This window comes from Rhinopithecus roxellana, chromosome 16 (assembly GCF_007565055.1).
Source record: "Rhinopithecus roxellana isolate Shanxi Qingling chromosome 16, ASM756505v1, whole genome shotgun sequence".
Taxonomy (NCBI): Eukaryota; Metazoa; Chordata; class Mammalia; order Primates; family Cercopithecidae; genus Rhinopithecus; species Rhinopithecus roxellana.
The window spans coordinates 108297184-108319539 of record NC_044564.1 but is presented as its reverse complement, the minus strand read 5'-3'; the positions used below and the strand labels follow the sequence as shown (position 1 = coordinate 108319539).

Sequence of the window (22356 nt, the reverse complement as noted above, 5' to 3'; positions counted from 1 at the left end):
CCTCTAGAGTAGCTGGGATTACAGGTGCACACCACCATGGCCAGCTAATTTTTTGTTTGTATTTTTAGTAGAGATGGGGTTTTGCCTTATTGGCCAGTCTGGTCTCGAACTCCTGGCCTCAAGTGATCTATCTCCCTCGGCCTCCCAAAGTGCCACGATTACAGTCGCAAGCCACTGAGCCTGGCCAAAATTTTGCTGTTTTCTTCCTTCCTGTGATTCTTACATTTTGACAGCATAATAATTTTTTCCCTAAAAATTAAAGGGGAAAGATGAAGTAGAAAACTAAAAGTGTTTATTTTTCAGAGCTTTTTTTTTTTTTTTTTTTTTTAGTAATTTTAGCACAAGAACCAGGTGAACCAGGTTGTTTGACATCACTCATTTTCTTTTCAACATGTATATTGTGATTGACTATGCATTAATCAGAGTCTTTTGCAGATATGAGAGGGGAGGGGGTTGGAGGTGAGAGGATAGGGAGCTGGAACTAAAGGCAAACTTTTAGTCACCCCTTCCACAGTTCTCCTTGGAACAATCATAAATATCGGCCATGTGTTGTTCACTTAGGTAACATTTAAAGCACCAGGCCAGATGCTGTGACAAACATAAAGAATTATGTAAGTCAGAGATCCCTGTTGATTATAATCACAGTTGAAAGATAACACATATGTCTACAGGAAGTTAAATAAGAAATTTGGAGTCTGACTGAAAGAAAATGAGTGTACCAAAAGCAAATCAGAGACTAGGCTTAAGAGGGTTAAAGAGATGGCGATTTTCTCACTCTGTCATTGACATAATGTTGCCTGTGGTTAAGCACCAAATGAATGGCTGAGATAAGTGTTGCATGGCTTATTGGTGGATCAAAGCATGACTGTTATGAATGATTGAGTTGAATACAGTCATCTGAGGAGGCTTCATGGCAGAGGTGGAAATTGAACTTTGCCTTGAAGGATATGTAGGAGTTGGAAAGGCAAAGAGAAAATAAAGGATGCAAATACTTGTAGGAACTCCAATTTATTTGGGGACTAAATTTACAATAGGATATTATTTTTGTCATTCTTCTTGCAGCATGGTATTTTTAAAAGAGATATTTAAAGGCAATTCTCAGTAATAATCTGCTCCGTGCTGTGCCTGATTCTGGGCCAGATGAAGGTTTGAGAGGAAAAATTGAGATTCATGAAAAGGACAGAAGAGGAGGCTGCAGGTGATTTAACAATAGAGTAAGCAGAAAGCTGTTCATCATCTGTTCATCACCACTGGAGACAAAACAGAAAAGAATGTTTTATTGTGAGGGATTTAAATAAACAAGGAAAATCATTTTGACATCCCCATGACTCTCACTTTAATCAATTATTAAATCTTATCTATTTGCTGTTTTAATAATTTTGAATTCACTCACCTGCCTGTCTGAAATGCCAAATTCTTAAGCCACCATCTCTTGTCTAGATGATCACAGTAGTCTTTGGCCATTTTACCATATTCATTCTTGTCTCACTCTCTGCCAACTGAACAATCTTTAATAAAAGCAAATCAGATCATGGCAGTTTTCTTCCTTAAAACCTTTCTATAATTTACTATTCTTAGCATTAATTCCAAACTTTATAGCATGTACCTGTTCCTGCATCCCAGGCCCTGGCTCTTCTCCAGCATCACTGCACGTCCATATTGCCTGGGCCCTTTATGTTTCAACCATACGGTTATGTTTTTGTTTTCTGTTTTTTGTTTTTTGTTTTTTTTTCACTTCAGGTACTTCCTATATAGGATCCCCTATGACAGGAATATATTTCTCACCCTCACTTGATTCCTATATATCCAAAGGTAAGTTTTCCATGGGACAGTTTCCTGGCCCCCTAGCCTATGCTGAATACCGCATTATAGGCTCTGGGGAGATATCGTTTTTATCCCACTTGTAATGACTTGTTTAATATCATTCTTCCAAAAGACACTTAGTGTACAACTGTTGAACAAAATAGGCAGGAAGTTGTGAAACTTAGTAATACATTTGGACAATTAAAGACAAGTAGTAAACCAAGCAGAAATTATATATGTCCAATGATAAGTGACATCGATGAAAGAGAGGATACGGAGTAAGGCGGATCAGGAAGTTTAGATAAGGAAAGCAGTTTGCAGTGTTAAAAAGAATGGTCAATATGTCTCTATATCATATAAAAATTAACTCCAGAAATATTATAGTGTTAAATGTAAACCTTAAAATATAAATCAATGGCCTGAATAAAGCCTGGCATGGACTAGTAAGTCATTAAGAAATGTTTGTCAAGGATATTAATGAGCAAAAATTTCAGATCACACTCATTTAAAATTCTAAGGTTGGTTTAGCCCCACCATGTGCACAATGCTACCCTGACTGTGTAGCAGTGCAGGCAAACCATGGCCAACCTCAGCATTGTCTCAGCCAACCCCAACATTGTTTCAGTTCTGCTCTGAAATCTCCTGTGGTGCAAGAGACTTCCTCTCACTTCTTTTTCCTGTCTCCTGTGAGATTCCAACAGGGTCTAACAGAGCTCATTAATTACCCTGTCGCTAGGGCATAGGGACTTCCTGGCAGTGATTTCTGAGGGTGCCAGAAGATCTATTGAAAAAAACAAAACCACACTGTTCCAGAGAGTAGACATGCAGATAGATTTGGTATCTCAACTCCTGGATGGATTGCTGTCTCTGTCTTTATGTCTCTGTCTCTCTCTCTCTCTCTCACACACACACACGCACACAAACACACTTTCTCTTCCTGTCTCCCCTTCTGAAAAACAAACAGCTTGGCTCCTGGGCAACTTAGCTTTAAATTGGAAAATGCAGTCTTGCTTGGCAGAACAACAGTATCACAGCCTCCCCACTGCTCAGAACAGCTTGTGACATACATCCCTGCAGGCAAGACCATAAAGGGCTGTCTAATATCCTGGAACCACCACCTCCAAAAATACTTTCCTGTACGGCTTTTTCACAATTCTAGTCTATCAGGGCATTTCCTCTCTTCTCCTGCAGTTTCTCACTCTGGAATTGATCTTTGGCTTCTTTTCTCTCTGCTTAATTAATGATCCTCATCTCTTGCGTCATTAGAAACCACTGTGGCCCTGGAGATGAGAACTAGTACAGACGTCAAAGGGCAATGGAGAGGAACCAATGACAGGACAGGATTTTTGAAAGGGCACTTTGGTCCCTCTGACTTTAATAACATAACAAATGTCCCTTTTAAGCCACTTCAGAGAATCCCAGATTCAAACAAGAGCTTCTATCTACCTCTCCTCCTTGCTCATCTCAAAAATACAAAATCTAGATTGAAGCCAGCTCTTGCATCATCCTTATGTTAGTCTGTTCTCAGACACTGCTGATAAAGACATATCTGAGACTGGGTAATTTATAAAGGAAAGAGATTTAATTGACTCACAGTACCACATGACTGGAGAGGCCTCAAAATCAAAGGTAACGGAGGAGCAAAGTCACATCTTACATGGTGGCAGGTAAGAGAGCTTGTGTAGGGAATTCCCCTTTATAAAACCATAAGATCTCCTGAGACTTATTCACTATCATAAGAACAGCATGGGAAAGACCTGCCCCTATGATTCAATTACCTCCCATCAGATCCCTCCCACAACACATGGGAATTATGGAAGCTACAATTCAAGATGAGGTTTGGGTGGGGACACAGCCAAACCATATCAATTCTAATTCCATCCTAAATGATAGTGGCACCTAATAAGTCTCCCTCTAGTGGACACCCACTGCCATCCTTCTTGCATTCTCTTAGCCATAGTTAATAAAGGGACTCTAACATCCTTAACCTGCATTCAACGACCCAGTCACTATCTGCAGTGCTACTTTCCTTGGTGTCTTTTAGGTGCTGGCCAAACTTGCCTAACACTAATTTCGTACCATAGATATGGTATGGGATGTTCTGTTCCATCCTTTGCTCATTCCATTCCTTATACCTAGAAATCCTTCTTCTTCCTCCTGTGCCTCTTCATAACTCACATGTCCTCACAGACCTAGCTCAACTATCATCCATGGAAAAATTCTACTTCCTATGAATTCTCATTCTCTGTTATTTATTTATTTATTTATTTATTTATTTATTTATTGAGACGGAGTCTCACTCTGTCGCCCAGGCTGGAGTGCAGTGGCCGGATCTCAGCTCACTGCAAGCTCCGCCTCCTGGGTTTATGCCATTCTCCTGCCTCAGCCTCCCAAGTAGCTGGGACTACAAGCGCCGGCCACATCGCCCGGCTAGTTTTTTTTTTTGTATTTTTTAGTAGAGACGGGGTTTCACTGTGTTAGCCAGGATGGTCTCGATCTCCTGACCTCGTGATCCGCCCATCTCAGCCTCCCAAAGTGCTGGGATTACAGGCTTGAGCCACCGCGCCCGGCCTGTTATTTTTTAAAAATAGGTTCTGCATTTCCATCTGCATATACTCTCTTGCTAGGTTGTAAGCTACCTGCTATCAATGACTACTTGACTCATATTTGCATGACTCAAAGCCTAAGTTAAGGCCTGAACCCAGAAGGTACTTAACACATTATTGGATGAGTGGGTGAATGGATAAAGTGGAACCTTTTTCTCAATGTTTGTCTTCAAAATAGTTTAGTAAAAGGCATTATGACGGAACACTAAAGGCTTTCTAAAATATGGCCCATTTTACAATAGAGTTCAACATAGTGCAAGTTCATCTTAGCGCCTTATTAATGGACATTTTTTGTTGAAAGAGTGTGAGATACCACAACAAAACAATCCTTGACCTTTTATGTAGTCAGTCCTACAACCTGAATCATAATGGCAATGTAATAGGGGTTTCATGATTAATTTTGTTGAAAACTTCAGTTACTTTTTTATATTTGAAATTTTATAACCAAAGCAAGAAGAGAATACAAATACGAAAGTATGCTTAAAAATCATATTCATTACTTTTAAGTTGAGAGCAATGACAACATATTCTTGGCCTATTTTCTCCCCAGACTTTAAACCAAGTACAACTTTCGCTGGGGACTTTCCCAATGTCTCATCCGTTTTGGGGTGTGTGTGTCTGTGTGCTTCAGTTCTTGCTCCACTGCTTTAAGGTCTCAGTTTAACTGAGCATCAAAAACTCATTTTCTTAAAGCCTTTGATTGTGTTGACAGAAACATTAACTCACTGCTTTCTAATTAAGCAAATCTCTTTGTGCCCTTCTACTTTTTGCGGCTATTTTTTCCTAGTGGAAAATTAGAGGTAAACAATAAGAACAATTTTAAAAAGAAATTAGGGCAATGCCCTTCTAGTCTGGGGATGGTGTTTTCCTACTTAGCAATTCTCCTGGTGGCAGACCGTAAGGTAATTCAGGATACTCCCTTCCTGTGAATTTACTTTGACATTATCATGCTTTCTGCTTTCTTCTCAACTGCTTCAGGTCACCTGCTGAGTTTTGTGGTTGACATCATTCTTGTTCTTATTGTTGTCTTAAAAAGACTAGTCTCTAACAGAGATGGCTTACTTTTTTTAGATGAACTCAACTTTTTTTAAAAAAAATTGCTTTTTGTTACATGGTATCAAATGTTATCAAGGCATATATCTTTTTAAAAAATAATCTAAAGTGATTTTTTTTCGTAATAAGTCCCAGAGGTAGAATTCAATATAATAATCTCTCTCTTCAATTTTACATTTGAAAATGTGTTCTGGTTTACATTTTTATGTCTAGGACTTCCAAATACTTTATTTTTCACTATTCTTTGGGTCCAAGGTAGAGTGAGTTCTATCTAGTTGCAGTAGGTAGAGATGATTGACCTGAGACTTAGATGAAGACCATATTATTGAATTCTTTCAAGACCTAGTGAGGATTGACCCAAGACCTAAGAGTGGATCAGGAGCTTAAAAAAACTGATCTAGGGCCAATGTAGAATCAATTGATGGAGCTGAGTAGCTGAGGGATGTTGTTTATATTAACATTTACTGTGTACCTACTATGTGCCAAGCACGGTATGAAGTGCTAAGGTTACCGTGCTGACCAAGAAACACATGGTCCTGGTCTCATGGAGCAAAGTTGACAGTCCAGAAAAATAAAGATAAGAAGCAATTACACAATACATACTGTATTAGTCTGTTCTCACACTGCTAATAAAGACATAACCAAGACTGGGTAATTTGTAAAGGAAAGAGGTTTAATGGAGTCACAGTTCCACATGGCTGGGGAGGTCTCACAATCATGGCAGAAATTAAAGAGGAAGCAAGACATGTCTTACATGGCAGCAGGCAAGAGAGAACTTGTGCAGGGGAACTCCTCTTTATAAAATCATCAGATCTTGTGAGATTTATTCACTATCATGAGAACAGCATGAGAAAGACCCCACCCCCATGATTCCATTACCTCCCACTGGGCCGCTCCCATGATACGTGGGATTGTGGGAGCTAAATTCAAGATAAGGTTTGAGTGGAGACACAGCTAAACCTTATCACATACTAGTAAGAAGTATGTGAAAGTGTATAATAGACCTGAAGTAGTCTGAGAAGGTGACAAAACTTTCCCACTGAAAATGGCATTTAGGACAGACACAGTGGCCCATGCCTGTAATCTCAGTACTGTGGGAGGATCACTTGAGTCCAGGGATTTAAGATCAGCCTGGGCAATGTAGTGAGATGCCATCTTTACAAAAAAATTTTAAAAAGGATAGCTAGGCATGGTGGCATGTGCCTGTAATCCTAGCTACTGGGGAGGCTGAGGTAGGAGGATCACTTGAGCCAGGAAGGTCAAGAGTATGGTAAGCTATGATTGCATCACTGCACTCCAGCCTGGGTGACAGAACAAGATCCTGTCTCTTTAAAAAAGAAAAGAAAATGGCATTTAATTGCAGATCTGAAGGACAGGCAGACATTTTCCTGGGCAAATATAGAAGGGTAAGAGTGTTCTAGGCCAGGGGTCCCCAATCCCAAGACAGCAATGACTGTCTTGCAGACTTTCCATTCAGGCAAATTGTGGACCAGACATATAAGTTTAAAGGATTCATATAGGTAAATAGGGCAGCTGAGTCCTGGTCACTCACTTGAGGTCCAGGCGGGGATCCAGGATTGGAGAGAGAATGAGGTAGTTGTGATGCACCAGATTTAAGCCGTAGGAACAAAGCTGAAAGACAAGTCTTATGAACAAGGACAATGTACTGTGGGAGCCCTGAGGAAACCTGGAATTACCCCTGGGTCTAAAGAGTCACTTAAGAACAATGTGGGGGCCCAGCTATCCTCATAGGGTTCCTAAATCCAGGTAGTTTGCAAAGATTTGACTCAATTTCAGATTTCCCTGCATTGTAGGTCTTCCATTCTTTGTATCTCACTGCCTTAGTCCAGGATAGCTCAAGGGCTAGATTGTGGATCTAGCTGTGAGAAACTGGAGCAGAGAGACTGTAGAAAAGGGCAATGCCAATACCATCCTCCTGTTGTGTCTGGGTCTTCACATTGTCATCCTTTACAAGCTTTGCAACTCTGTAAAAGTGAACAAAGTATTTATCTTGAAAGCTCAAACAGTGTATTCCTAAATCCCACGCCATCTATTGGTGAAATCTATTTTGCATTCACCTGTAATCTCATTGGATTTGTTCCTATCCCTTAGTCTTTGTTCTTTAAAAAATATATCTTTTTAGCTTTGAGAAATTAAATGCTAATTAATTTAAAAATTAAATTTGATCTTAGTTGGGGATCATGCACTGAACAGAAATGATCCAGAATAGGGAGGGGTAGCTCAGTACCACTGAGAAAGCGAATGCCCATTTAACATGTGTCAGATATGAGCTCCCTTTTGGGATCATGGCTTGTTCTGAGTGCTGGGGAATATGATGAAATGTAACTCTCATGACTCATTCTTATATTTTAATTTTTCCTTTTCTACTGCAACCTCCTTACCTCCAATTAAGATTTGGCATCATATAGAAATATACTACCCTCCCTTAATTCTAGCTGTAATCTCATTTTATTGTGAACCAACCTAATTTTGAGGAACTTCTAGGAAGTTTCACCATGTTAAATGTTGTGAAACTCATATTAGAGATGCCTTCAACTTGACCTGGGCCATGGATTGTGCTATCACACATACTTGCTTCCAGGAGGCCCCAACACCAGGGAAAAAGCCTACCACTCAGTAGTGCAAAGACTGGCTATAACATGTTAAGATGTCTTTTGCAAAATAAAAGATATCTCAGTGAATATTCAGTATTTGGTAACAGACACACCAAAGGGGAAAAGAAAAAACCAGAAAATATGCTACAAGGAGTACTTTTCAGTGTCACTTTATGGTCCCAGGATGAGAAATGTTTTCATGCTCAATTATTCAATCAAAACCTAAGTACACCTGATATCTGGTGAGTTAGGAGGTTTTCTACTTTGGTTGGTGGGAAGAGAAAGTATTCTTGGCCCCGTATAAACCCCAATGATTACTTACTTTAATTCTCTTAGACAGTTTCTCTCTGGGCCTTGGGTAATTTCCACCCATGCATGTGCTCATTGGTAGTCTGCTGAAGACTCAAGGTCCCTCGGCAAACCCCCAAGTGCTCTCTCTGTGCAGCACTCTCCTTTCTGGAACTCTGCCTTGTGAACTTGAGATGCCATGGCCTCCCCACATTCCCAGCTCTATCTACCCAACTCAAGGTGATCGCTGGCCACTTGCCTGAATTTCCCTTGTTGTATCATTGCCTAGATACTCTCCAGACTGTAAGCTAGGGCAATCACGGGGCTCACCTTTGCTTGTTCCCATCTTTCATGGATCGTTGCACTTTATTACCTCATGTCCAATGTCTTGAATACCATTGTCTCATTTATTTTTGTCTGTATTTCTTAGTTGTTTCAGGCATGAAATCCAGTACCACTCACTTTATATTGGCTGGAAGCAAAATCCCTCCAGAGCTATTTTAAGGTTGTTAAGATTGTTTTCAGTGCTCACTTTTTGAGACCCGAATCCCTAGGCTAACAAACCCATAAAGAATAATCTACATCTAAGAGTAAACTTTTATCTTATGGCAAAGTGAAATGAGAAGATTTTAACTATTCTTTTAAAATCCTTTTCCTGAATCACTAATTTAATATACAGTTATTTATAGTTTCTCTGTAAAGGATTATTTTAAAATTAAGAGTAGTCTACTTAACAAATCATTTTTATATTAATGAAATTGTTGTGAAGACTAAGTTTAATAGTTAATGAAGCTGCTAGAGTTTTACCTTTTCATGCATATTCTTACATATTTATTCATTTGGTTTTGCATATTTTTGATGCCTTTAAATAATTTCTTATGTATTTTCATGGGCTCTTAAATAGCTCACAGGCTCTAGCAATTGGCCCTATAGTACCTAATGGATAAAAGAGCCCTGCTTTCTTCTGGAGTTCAGAGTGTTTTAGTATCACCCATAGCTTCTGGGCTTGGGAAGCCTTTTGTTTCCCTCAATACGACAAGGCACCGCGATAATTTTCAGATTTCCCTCTGTTAGGTATTAGGCAGGAATATGGTTGTCCCCTTAGCTAAAACTATGACCTTTTACCCAGCTAAAGAGGTTTCTTCACCAGCTCAAAAATTCTCATCCTAGGGGCTCTGTTCTTAATTCTCCTAAATTAGTGGTTCTCCATCGGGGAAGTCTCCATGCCTTTTTTCTCTCTCCCCTTGAAAAGGATTATGTGGCAAAGTCTGTAGAAATTTTTAGTTTTCACCCTTGGGTGGCAAAGGGAGATTTGCTACTATTGGCATTTTGTGGATAGAAGCCAGCAATATTACTAAACATCCAGCAATGTTCAATAGAGCCCCTCACAACAAAGAATTATCTGGCCTGCAAGATCAACAGTGACAGAGTCGAGAAACACTGTTCCAGCCTAGGCAACATAGCGAGACCCTGTTTCCACAAAAACTTTAAAAATTAGCTGGACATGGTGGTAAGTGCTGTCGTTCCAGCTACTCAGGAGGCTGAGGTGGGAGGATTGGTTGCGCCAGGGAGGTCAACAGTGCAAGTGAGCCATGATGGCACCACTGCATTCTAGCCTGGGCAACAGAGTGAGATCCTGTCAGAAAAAGAAAAGAAAAAACACTTCAAAAGTCAATGTAGGCTCAAAGTGCAGAATTCTTGGGCTTCGAAGTGTACAATTTTTGGTGGGCTTGTTGCCTAGTTTTTTAGATTTTTATTTTATTGAACTCTATTAAGTCATTCGAATTTTGAATGGAATCATCATGACATTTTAAAAAGATAATTAAACATATTCTCTATACAAAGAGCAATTTGTAGCTTCCTTAAAATCATAAGTGCTGGGCTATTACAAATGACCATGGTCTGTGACTTGACCACTAGCAATTTAACTGACATCAAGGCTGGGCAGAAAGGCCCAGTAGGTCATGGAGACCCTTTTGAAGGGCATTTTTGTTCTCTACACATTCTCTGACTGATCACATGGATCTGACTTTGCATAGCTTAGAAATGAAAGAGGTTTGTTCCCCTCCTGCTGTCACCATGCTCCCTCATCATCCATTTTCTGTACCACAGACACAGATACTTTATAATGGGTAATTATTTTTATTTGTCCCAACTTACCTAGGAATGATTATATTTCTCATAAACAAGAAGAAAGAAATTATGTAGAAAATTCCAAGGGAGCACATGAGATAGCATTGAATCTTTTATTGAAATTCATATTCCAATGAAGTCTGATTCATAATATATTTACCTGCCTAGAAATGAAGAGCTTTATTTGAATTGATTAGCAAGAAACATCAGTGTCTGTCAATATTGATTTTTTTTTTTTTTTTGCTTTAAGTTCCTGTCTGATGTGGAAATAACCAATTCTGTAATTGAAGTATTCTAATTATGAGAGTTTGTGCATACTGAGCTTCAAGTACATAAACAAATTTTGGTAGCATCTATAACTCGTCCTTAAACTTCAGACATTTGACCTGGTATTGTTTTTAGAGTTTTACAAACATGTTAGGCTGATTCTTATCTTTGGAAACCTTTGCTCCTGTGGTTCTTTTAGCTGAAATGCTTCTCTCTCCCATGTCTGATAGGGGAACACCAACACCACTTTAATCAACTTAGACAAGCTGTCTCCTCTAACAAACCTTTACTTATGTTTATTCCAACTAGGGCTGCATTATTATTTCATGGGCCCTAGGCAGTTTTGTGGGCGCCTTTCTTCATGAAAAAATTAAAATTTGTATTTTACAATTGAATTGGCATAAAACTGAATATATTAATATTATATACTGAAAACATTTTTGTCTACCTAAAAGTTAACTTTTCTTCTGATTTTAAAATAAATCAAAACATTTTTGTAGACTGCTAAAAGTATTGTGGGTCCTAGGCACTGTCTACTGTGCCTAAAAGATAACATATCTCTGACTGCAAGGGTTAGAATTGATCATTCTTTGGCACCACCATTATTTCTTTTTTATATGAGTGCCTACAATACATTGTTATATTTGTTGATGTATTTTTCAGTCTCTTTTTGATATCTGTTAGCCCATAGAATACAAGGTATTTGACTAGTTTATTGCATCTAGTCATGCCTAATGGGATACCTGGCATGATTTAAGAATAAGTGAATGAATAAATTATATGGCTTGTTATGGTATTTTGAAACCTTTGTCACCAAGAAACTCAAATTCATGAGAACACAGCAAGGCTGGGCTAAATGAGAATCTCGGTGGCTGCCATATGTGGTACTTCTTCAAAAAGAGTTGTGATGACTTTTCCTTTGAGAAGATAAAGTAAGACATGCTTTTCCCTATTCCTTTCACTAAGTATAACTAGAAAGCTTGGATGCTTTGTATAAAAGAAAAGAAGACTCAAGAGAGAAAAGTCAAACTGGTTAAGGACTTCAGAACACAAGGAACAACATAGTAGTGACTTCTCAGGATTTTCTTTTGCCTCAAGTATCTCAGACCTGATATTGGAGAAGCTGGCAACCACAAATGCCAATAAGAGCAGACAAATAATGACCCAAGAAAAGCCTGCTTTTTCTAGCCAAAGGGTCTGGAAAAGGGTAGCCTGACAAGCCAGACAACTTTTAGATAATAACTCTCTTGACTCTAGTAAAATACCACAGAAAAAAACTGAGGCCCCACCTCCACCTCTGCTAGAAAAGACTGAGTTGAGTGCTTAGATACCCACCCTTGCCAAGAGGTAAGGAGGCTCCCGAAACTCTTGCTGGGGTCAGGACAGAGGCCAAGTGGGGAGCCAGGACTTTATTTCTTGATGAACAATGAGTATCTTCCCTCCCATAGTGTTAAGAGAGAATATGTGGGGAGCCAGGGTTTCTACTCCAACAGGCAGTAATGAGGCACTCCTACCTGCTCCTCACTGGGGTGGTATCAGAGGAAACCTAATGTGAAGTTAGAAATTTTACGACCAATAACAATGCCACCTTCTTGCAGTATCTGTGGAGGCCACCTAGGGGCAGTAATGAGGTACCTCTGTCTCCACCAGGGTGGTATCAGTGGAGGCCTAGTGGGAGTACTGAACTCCACCTCTGCTAAGCAATAACAAGGGGCCTCTCTCTAACCATGTATTATAGGAGGCCAAGTGGAGAACCTAGACTTCACCTTCACATGGCAGTTACAAAGTGACATTCCCTCTCCACACACTTGAGCAGTGTCAGGGGAGTTACAATAAAGCACAAGATCAAAAGAAAATTTTGAGCCTTATAATATCCTAAGGTTTTGATAAAGAATCACTCTTCATACCAAGAATCAAAAAGATCTCTAATTATGAAAACACAATCAAAAGACACCAATGACAGGATAACATAGATGTTAAAATTATCTGAAAAGGATCGTAGAACAGCCATCATACAAATGCTTCAATGGAAAATTACAAATATCTTTGAAACAAGTGAAAAAATAGTCTCAGCAAAGAAAGTAAGTAAATTTTAATTACTGTAACTTTGTAGTATATTTTGAAATCAGGAAGTATGATGCCTCCAGCTTTGTTCTTTTGCTCAAGATTGCTTTGGTGATTTGGGGTCTTTTGGTTCCATAAGAATTTTAGGACTGTTTTTTTTTTTCTGTGAAAAATGCCATTTGAATTTTGATAGGAATTGCATTAAATCTGTAGATCGCTTTGTGTGGTCTGGACATTTTAACAATACGAATTATTCCAGTCCATGAACATGGGATGCCCTTTCTTTTTTGGTGTCTTCTTCAGTGTCTTTCATCAACATGTACTGTTTTCAGTATGCAGATATTTTACCTCTTTAAATTTATTCCTAAGTATTGTATTCTTTTCAATGCTATTGGGGATTGGCTCATTTTCATAATTTCTTTTTCAGATAGTTTGTTGTTAGTATATAGAAACAAAACTGATGTATGTTTTGTATGGTGAGAGTTTTACTAAGAGTGTTTGTTATTTTTGTTTGTTGTGGTGAAAGGAATGAGAATATTCCACCATACTAAGTTTTGCTGAATCACTCTTCAAAATGGTTGCTCCAAATAGCACTTCTTTCAGTTGTGTAGAAGAGCATTTGCTGCTCCATATGGCCAACCTTTGATGCTATCCGTTTTACCTTCCTCCAATTTCATGGATGTGAAACAGAAAACATTATTTTAGTTTTTATAACCTATTAATGAGGTTGTAAATATTTTCATATTAGTCATCCGTATTTCTTCTTTAAATTGACTGTACCTATTTTTCTATTAGGTTGTATAATTTATATAATTTCTATTAAGTTGTTAGTCTTTTCTAATAATTCCCAATTTTAACTTCATTTCATTTTGACATTGATTTGTATTTTTCACATTGTAAATTGCTTTTGAAAATCTGGATTGGCATAATAATAGTAAGGTAATCAATATCTGAATTAAATGATCTTTGAAATTAAAGTTTAACAAGGAAAGTCTGAGTAAAAATGGCTAACTAGTAAAATGTAAATATAAAACACATCATTAATGTGGATGGACCTGAGTGGTCAAAGACTGTGAAGATATTTGTATCCCATATGAGTGCTTACCAGTGGGTGACCTCAGCAGAGGAGGATTTTAATGATCAAGTGGATAGAATGACTTATGACCTGTGGACACCACTCAGCCTCTTTCCCCAGCCACCCCTGTCATCGCCCAATGAGCCCATGAGAAAAGTGGCCCTAGTGGAAGGGATAGAGGTTACACATGGGCTCAGCAACATGAACTTCCACTCATCAAGGTTGACCTGGCTACTGCCACTGCTGAGTGCCCAATTTGCCAACAACAGAGACCAACACTGAGCCCTAGATATGGCACCATTCCTTGGGGTGGCAGGTTGATTATATTTGACCTCTTCCATCACGGAAAGGGCAAAGGTTTGTCCTCACTGGAGTAGACACTAACTCCAGATATGAGTTTGCCTATTGGGCACGCAATGCTTCTGGCAAGACTCTACCATCCGTGAACTTACGGAATGCCTTATCCACCATCATGGTATTCCACACAGCATTGCCTGTGACCAAGGCACTCATTTTGCGGCTAGAGAAATGCAGCAGTGGCCTCATGCTCATGGAATTCACTGGTCGTAGCATGTACCCTATCATCATGAAGCAGGTAGATTGATAGAATGGTAGAATGGCCTTTGGAAGTCACAATTACCATGCCAACTTGGTGACAATACTTTGCAGGACTGGGGCAGAGTTCTCCAAAAGGCCGTGTATGCTCTGAATCAGTGTCCAATATATGGTACTGTTTCTCCCATAGCCAGGATTCATGAGTCCAGGAATCAAGCAATGGAAGTGGAAGTGGCATCACTCATCATCACCCCTAGTGATCCACTAGCAAAATTTTTGCTTCCTGTTCCCGCGACATTATGTTCTGCTAGCCTAGAGGTCTTAGTTCCAGAGAGAGGAACACTGTCACCAGGAGACACAACAATGATACCATTAAACTGAAAGTTAAGAGTGCCACCTGGAAACTTTGGGCTTCTCCTACCTTTAAGTCAATGGGCTAAGAAAGGAGTTACAGTACTGGCTAGGTTAATAGACCTGGACTGTTGTGATGAAATCAGTCTACTACTCTATAACTTAGGTAAGGAAGAGTATGCATGGAATTCATTAGGAGATCCATTAGGGCGTTGCTTAGTATTACCATGCCCTGTGATTAAGGTCATTGGGAAACTACAACAGCCCAATCCAGGCAGGACTACAAATGGCCCAGACCCTTCAGGAATGAAGGTTTGGGTCACACCACAAGGAAAAAAAAACACAACCTGCTGAGTTGCTTGCTGAAGGCAAAGGGAATACAGAATGGGTAGTAGAAGAAGGTAATCACCAATACCAGCTATGACCGCTTGACCAGCTGCAGGAATGAGGACTATACTCGTCATAAGTATTTCCTCCTCCTTTTGTTAAAAACATGTTGGTGCACATATATACTTGTACTAAGAAAATATCTTCGTTTTATTTACTTTATCATGTGACATAAGATTTATTTACTTCATATCAGCATTTAAGTATTGTTAACTTTATTTGGGTTGGGGATTAGTACATTTCTGGTTGTATGAAGGATAGTTGTATTACATTAGACATAATTATGACCTTATTACTGTCTTTATGTGAAGATTACTCATAATCTCAGGAGATGTGTATGGGTTCAAGTTGACAAGGGGTAGACTTGTGATGGTTAATACTGAGTGTCAACTTGATTGGATTGAAGGATGCAAAGTATTAATCCTGAGTGTGTCTGTGAAGGCATTGCCAAAGGATATTAACATTTGAGTCAGTGGGCTAGGGAAGGCAAACCCACCTTAATCTGGATGGGCACCATCTAATCAGCTGCCAGAGAACATAAAGCAGGCAGAAAAACTTGAAAAGGTTAGACTGGCCTAGCCTCCCAGCCTATGTCTTTCTCCCATGCTGGATGCTTGCTGCCCTCAAACATCAGACTCCAAGTTCTTCAGTTTTGGAATTCAGACTGGCTCTCCTTGCTCTTCAGCCTACAGATGGCCTAGTGTGGGACCATGTGATTGTGTGAGTTAATACTTAATAAACTCTCGTGTGTGTGTATACACACACACACACACACACACACACACACACACACACACACACACATTCCATTAATTCTGATTGATTATGTCTCTCTAGAAAACCCTAATACAATTAAGAAATTAAAAGAAATGTCCATACTATCCAAAGAGGTCTTATAGATTCAATGAAATCCCTAACAAAATTCCAATGTAATTTTTCACAGAAATAAAAACAATTCTAAAATTTGTATGGAACTACAAAATATCTCAAATAGCCAAAGGAATTGAGAAATAAAAAAGAATAAAACTGAATGCATTACACTACCTAACTTCAAAATCTGTAAGCTATAGTGAACAAAAACAACATGGTCCTGGCATTAAAAACAGACATTTTGACCAATAGGGCAGTATAGACAGCCCAGAAATAAGCCCATATATTTGTGGTCAATTGATTTTCAGGAGAGGTGCCAAGAAAGCACTAGTGGAGAAAGAATAGTCTCTTCAATAAATGGTGTTGGGAAAACTGAATCTATACAACAGAAGAAAAAAATTGGACTCTTATTTCACACCACAAACAAAAATGAACTCAAAGTGGATTGAGTACTTAAACATTGAGACCAGAAGCTGTAAAACTACTAGAAGAAAACAAGGGAAATGCTTCACAATATTGGACTGGACAAAGATGTTTTTAGATATGACCCCAAAAGCACAAGCACAAGCAAAATATAAACAAATGGGATCAAACAAAAAGGCTCTGCACAGCAAAGGAAACAATAAAGAGACAACCTATAGATCCGGAGAAAATACTTTCAAACATACATCTGATGAGGGGCTAATATTTAAAATACATGAAGAACTCAAACAACTCAATAGCAATAAAACAAATAACCCAATCTAAACATGGTCAAAGAATCTTTGTAGACAATTCTCAAAAGGACATACAAATGGCTAACATATATATTATATATAATATATATTAAATTATATATAATATATATAAAATATATCATAATCTAATATAGATTATTATATAGATAAGATATATAATATATATTAGATATAATATATAATCAATATATTAGAGATATATCTGATATATATATTAAATATTTATAAATTTGTATATTTATATATAATATATAATATATATATATGTTCATCACTGATTATCAGGGAAATACAAGTTAAAACCACAATGAGGTATTACTTCATACCTGTTAGAATGGCTATTATAAAAAAGATGAAAGATAGTAAGTGTTGATGAGGGTGTGGAGAAAATAATGCTTGTGCACTGTGGATGGGAATGTAAATTAATATATCCATTCTGGAAAACAGTATGGAGGCTCCTCAGAAAACTAAGGATAGAATTTATCATATTATCCAGTAATCCCTCTTCTGAGTATATATCCAAAGGAATTAAAATCAGTATGCCAAAAATATATATGCATTCTCATGTTTATTGCAGCATTATTCACAATAGCCAAGATACTAAAATTACCTAGGTGTCAATTATCAATGAACGGATAAAGAAAATATGGTGTGTGTATGTGTCTATATATGTATATACACACACATATATACATACACCAAATTACTATTGGGGGTGTGTGTGTGTCTATATACACATACATATATATATACACACACATACATACATAATACACCAGATTTTCTTTACCCATTCATTGATAATTGACATCTAGGTAGTATACATATGGTGTAGTATAGTGTGTGTATATATTTACACACGTATATACACATATACACACATAGTATGTATATATACACACATACATACATAAACCAAATTTTCTTTACCCATTCATTGATAATTGACACCTAGGCAGTATATAGTATAGGGTTACTATACTATTTGGTGAACATATATATGTAATATTGTAATGGAATACTATTTAGCCTTAAAAGGGGGGGGGGAAATAACATGGATGAACCTGGAGGGCATCATGCTAAATAAAATAAGCTAGGAACAGAAAAACAAATACCGTATGATTTCACTTACATGTGGAATCTAAAAAAGTTGAAATCATAGAAATAGTGACTAGAATGATGGTTACCAGGGGCTGGAAGAGGGGGATGGATGGAAAAAGGGGAGATGTTGATCAAAGTTTCAGGTAGACAGGAGGCATAAGCTTTAATGATCTGTTGCACAGAATGGTAATTATAATGATATATATTTCAAAATTCCTATAAAATCATATTTTAAATGTTTTGGTAGTAAGAAATAAGCATGTGAGGTGATATATTTGTTAATTATGCTGATTTAATCATTTTATATTGTAAACATCAAGACACCACAGTATACCTCATAAATATATATAACTATCATTCATCAATTTAAAGAAAACTGGGAGGCAGCTAATGGGAACAGGGCATTTGGGGTGAAAAAATATTTTGGAACTTGGTAGTGGTTGCATAATACTGTGAAGGTACTCAATGTCACTGAATTGTATTCTTTTTTTTTTTTTTTCTTTCTGAGACGGAGTCTGGCTCTGTCGCCCAGGCTGGAGTGCAGTGGCCGGATCTCAGCTCACTGCAAGCTCCGCCTCCCAGGTTCACGCCATTCTCCTGCCTCAGCCTCCCGAGTAGCTGGGACTACAGGCGCCCGCCACCTCACCCGGCTAGTTTTTTGTATTTTTTTAGTAGAGACGGGGTTTCACCATGTTAGCCAGGATGGTCTCGATCTCCTGACCTCGTGATCCACCCGTCTCGGCCTCCCAAAGTGCTGGGATTGCAGGCTTGAGCCACCGCGCCCGGCCTGAAGTGTATTCTTTAAGATGGTTAACTTTGTGTTGTGTGAATTTCACCTCAATCAATAAAAAAGATGGAAAAAATAAAAGTATAAGCAAAAGACTGGAAGAAAATACTGAAAATATGTATCTGACAAAGATTTGTATATAGAATGTACAAAAAACCTTTACACCTTGAAAATAATAAGATGAACAACCCAACCATAAAAAGCATTTGAATAGACACTTCATAAAAGAAGATATAAAAATGGCTAATAAGCACATGGAAAGATGCTCAACATAACTTTTATTAGCAAAATGAAAATTAAAACCACAATGAGATATCATTTCACACCCAGTAAAATGGCGATAATAAAAAAGATAAACAATTAAAATGTCAATGACAATGTGGAGAAATGGACTCTCATACATTGCTGGTGGGAATGTAAAATGGCGTAACTACTTTGGAAAACATTTTAGTAGTGCTGTTAAAAAAATTAAACATAATTTAACATATGACCCAGCAATTCTTTTAGATGTCTAATATCCATGAGAAACGAAAATATAAATCCACACAAAGAATTGTACACAGATGTTATTAGCATGGTCTTCCATAATATTGGATACAACTAAATATTGGATATAACCAAAAATTCAAAACAATCTAAATTTCTACCAACTGGTAAAGGTGCGATAGCCATACAATGGAATATTATTCGGCAGTTAAAAGGAAAAAAATTACCGAATGTGCAACAACGTGAATGCATCTCAAAAATATGCTAAGTGAAGGAATGCAGAAATAAGAGATCATGTATTATATTATTCTATTCATTTAAAATATCCAGAAAAGGCAAATCTGTAGAGTCCGAAAGTAGATTACCTAGCTTTGGGATATGGTGAAGGAGTTGATGGTGGGAATTAACAGTAAATAGACATCATAATTCTTTTAGGGGTGATTAAAAAGTTCTAAAACCATTTTATGGAAAAGTTGCACAATTTGATAAATTTATTTAAAATACTGAATTGTATACTTAAAATGAGTGAATTGGTATATATAAAATATACCTCACTATAGTTACTCCCCTCTCTTTGTGTGTGTGTGTGTGTGTGTCTCCATATAATGTAAAAAGCTTGGTTGCATTTTGGACCAGAATAATGAAAATAAAGGGGAATTTCATATCCTAAAGCTTGTCTTATATTCTCCACTTTATTGTTATTCTTTATTAATTACATGGAGAAGCCATCTAAAACACTAGGTGTCTGATGACTTGGCTTTTTCTGGTGCCTTCTTGAACATGATTAATATTTAATTTTCTTTTCAGATATACAGCACTGTATTTGGCCGATGCTAACAGGAAAGTTCATTTATATCATAAATACTGAGTAAATTCTAAGATATTTGGGTTAAGGGCAAAATTTAAATGGTTGTCCATTTTAAAATGATGGTTGTCCAATCAATTCAATGTGTTTTCTACATATAGATTCCTTTCTTACTGTAGAAAATATTAGTTCTTCCTTAATCCTAAAATAGGATGGCGAAATAACAGATGTAGTATGGGTATTATTTTATAACAGAAAATATCCAATTTTAATTGAAAAAAATTAAGTTGCCTAAAACGTAGTGTGATTGGTATGGATTTATAAAGCACATAGTATTAAATTTGATCAGAGAAACTTTTAATTGACAAGTAAGGAGTTGATATCTCAAAAGGGAAGGATATGGATTTCAAAGGTTTCATTCTGGAAAAGGGCAGAGGGAAACTTAGGAAGGATAGAAATGAAGACATTAACATTAATGTCTGACCTTTAAAAAAGTACAGCTGGCCATTCAAATATACTAGTACTTCCTATGTTACCTTTCATACTGTAATCAAAATCTACAAGGACTGTTGGTAGGGATGACAGAGAAACAGAACAAATGAAAAATAATGACTTTAAGAGCAGATATCTGAAATGTGCAGTATTGCTTTGGCTAGAGAATAAAAAATGTACTGGGATTTTTTAAACTCTGGACTGGAAATTTCATTAAAGTTTAAAATCTTCATTGTATTAAGAAGAATCAAAACTAACTGATCTCCTAATGCAATTATATTTTCAGTTCAAAGCAGGGAAGATATATTCTAATAAAATATATAATGACAATCTGCTATTGCCCAGCTACTCCATTCTTATAAGCTAAGTGAATGTCTTATAAGTTAAATGCAATGTGTTAGGCCTTTACTGTTTTATGTTTGGGTCACACACAGGGCTGAGGGAAACCAGTAAAACACATCAGTGGCATATTAACCCGAAGTTGTTCATGGCTGTGTATTCAAGGGAGCAAGGACAAATAATGGTCAAGGAAGGAAGTTAGGGATTGGTGCCTCTGTACTAAATGTCAGCTTCAAAGGGAGAGACCAGAGCATAAGCAGACAGTTCTCTAGGTTGCAAATCGGGAGGATTAGGAACAAGAGAGATCCATGCAGGATGTATAGTAAAAAATGTTTTATACCAAAAATTGTATTTCATGGCATTAGGACAGTCTACTGGGGTAAGACACTATGCAGTACTAGGCAATTAGAATTCTATTCACTAGCTATGTGCACAAGCGGCTCCTGACCTGGTCATTTTGGATGTAAAACTGTTCATGGCAAGTATACATTATTTGCTTTTCATTGGAATGATTATTAGTCTGACTTGACTGTGTTGTAGATCACTGTTTTGCTTTTGTACACAGCCTGCTTATCTGGAAGGTAGCTGATATTTTTATGTAAGTACCTAAGGGACTTCTCAATATATGATTCTTATACTATGCAACCTATTTCTATTTCAGTCTGGACAGTTTTAGACGGTGCAGTCTTGCTATATGGTGTGAGAAATGGCTGTAGGAAGCAACACTCAACGAAGTTATTCCATCATCCCGTGTTTTATATTTGTTGAGGTATGTGTATTTTTTAACCTTTATGAACAAATTGAAATAAAAGTAACAGTTTTTATTCTGATAACTTAGATTATTTTATAAAATTATTTTATGATTGGTAATTCCATTTTGATAGCACAGATGTTGGTAAAGAATTAAACTATGCAAAATGTTTCTTAAATAGGAAGTCATAAGAGTAAGAACATTTTTAAACTTCACTTTTGGGTTACAAAAATTGTGTTTTATTATATTTCTTCTATTTTCAACAATGATATGAATGTTAACTATGAAAGAGAATGAAACATTTTAATTAAGTTGTTCATTAGAAAATCAATATCCTGTTTCAGGAAGTCAATAATGCAGGTATTTTACAGATGATGATAGTTCATGGTCTTTTGCCTTGGAACCCAAATAAAGAAAAATAATCTTAGAGTTTACTATCTCCTCTGGACATTTTCGTTTAGTAGCATATTGGGAGCTTGTGCAGTGTGTGATTTCTTTTGTCCTAAATTTCTTTGTTGAGTTGCTCCGACTTTGTACCAGCAGTTTTTCCAGCATCTTTTTGGTTAAATTTCCTGAACTCCTTTTGTACTCTACCTCCCTTTCTAGGTTTGCTATAGAGGAGACTAAGACATGAATTTTTTAGGAAATTTGGAAAAAACTGCTTTCTAGGTTATCTCAAAATAAGATATTATTGTATTTGCCTTATCAAGAAAATAGGGCATCTAGTAGTGGATCGGTTTTTTTAGCCTGAAGATCAGGCCTAAAATATGACAGTGTAAAGAGCTGAAAAG

The 22356-nt window shown here is 37.3% G+C and overlaps 1 protein-coding gene across 3 annotated transcripts in view; it reads left to right on the top strand.

Moving 5' to 3' along the window:
• PLPPR1 (phospholipid phosphatase related 1) overlaps positions 1 to 22356 on the top strand; it is a 307286-nt gene that overhangs the window by 136218 nt on the left and 148712 nt on the right. The window contains exons 1-2 of one of the 3 annotated variants that reach the window (XM_010374143.2): positions 21079 to 21292; positions 21476 to 21583. The exons of 1 other annotated variant lie outside the window; for it this stretch is intronic. In XM_010374143.2, the coding sequence (XP_010372445.1) occupies positions 21521 to 21583 (63 nt within the window). In that variant the 5' untranslated portion in view covers positions 21079 to 21292; positions 21476 to 21520. Of the gene's footprint in view, positions 1 to 21078; positions 21293 to 21475; positions 21584 to 22356 lie in introns of those variants that run through there. One more of the 3 variants, XM_030919661.1, reaches the window with a different exon arrangement.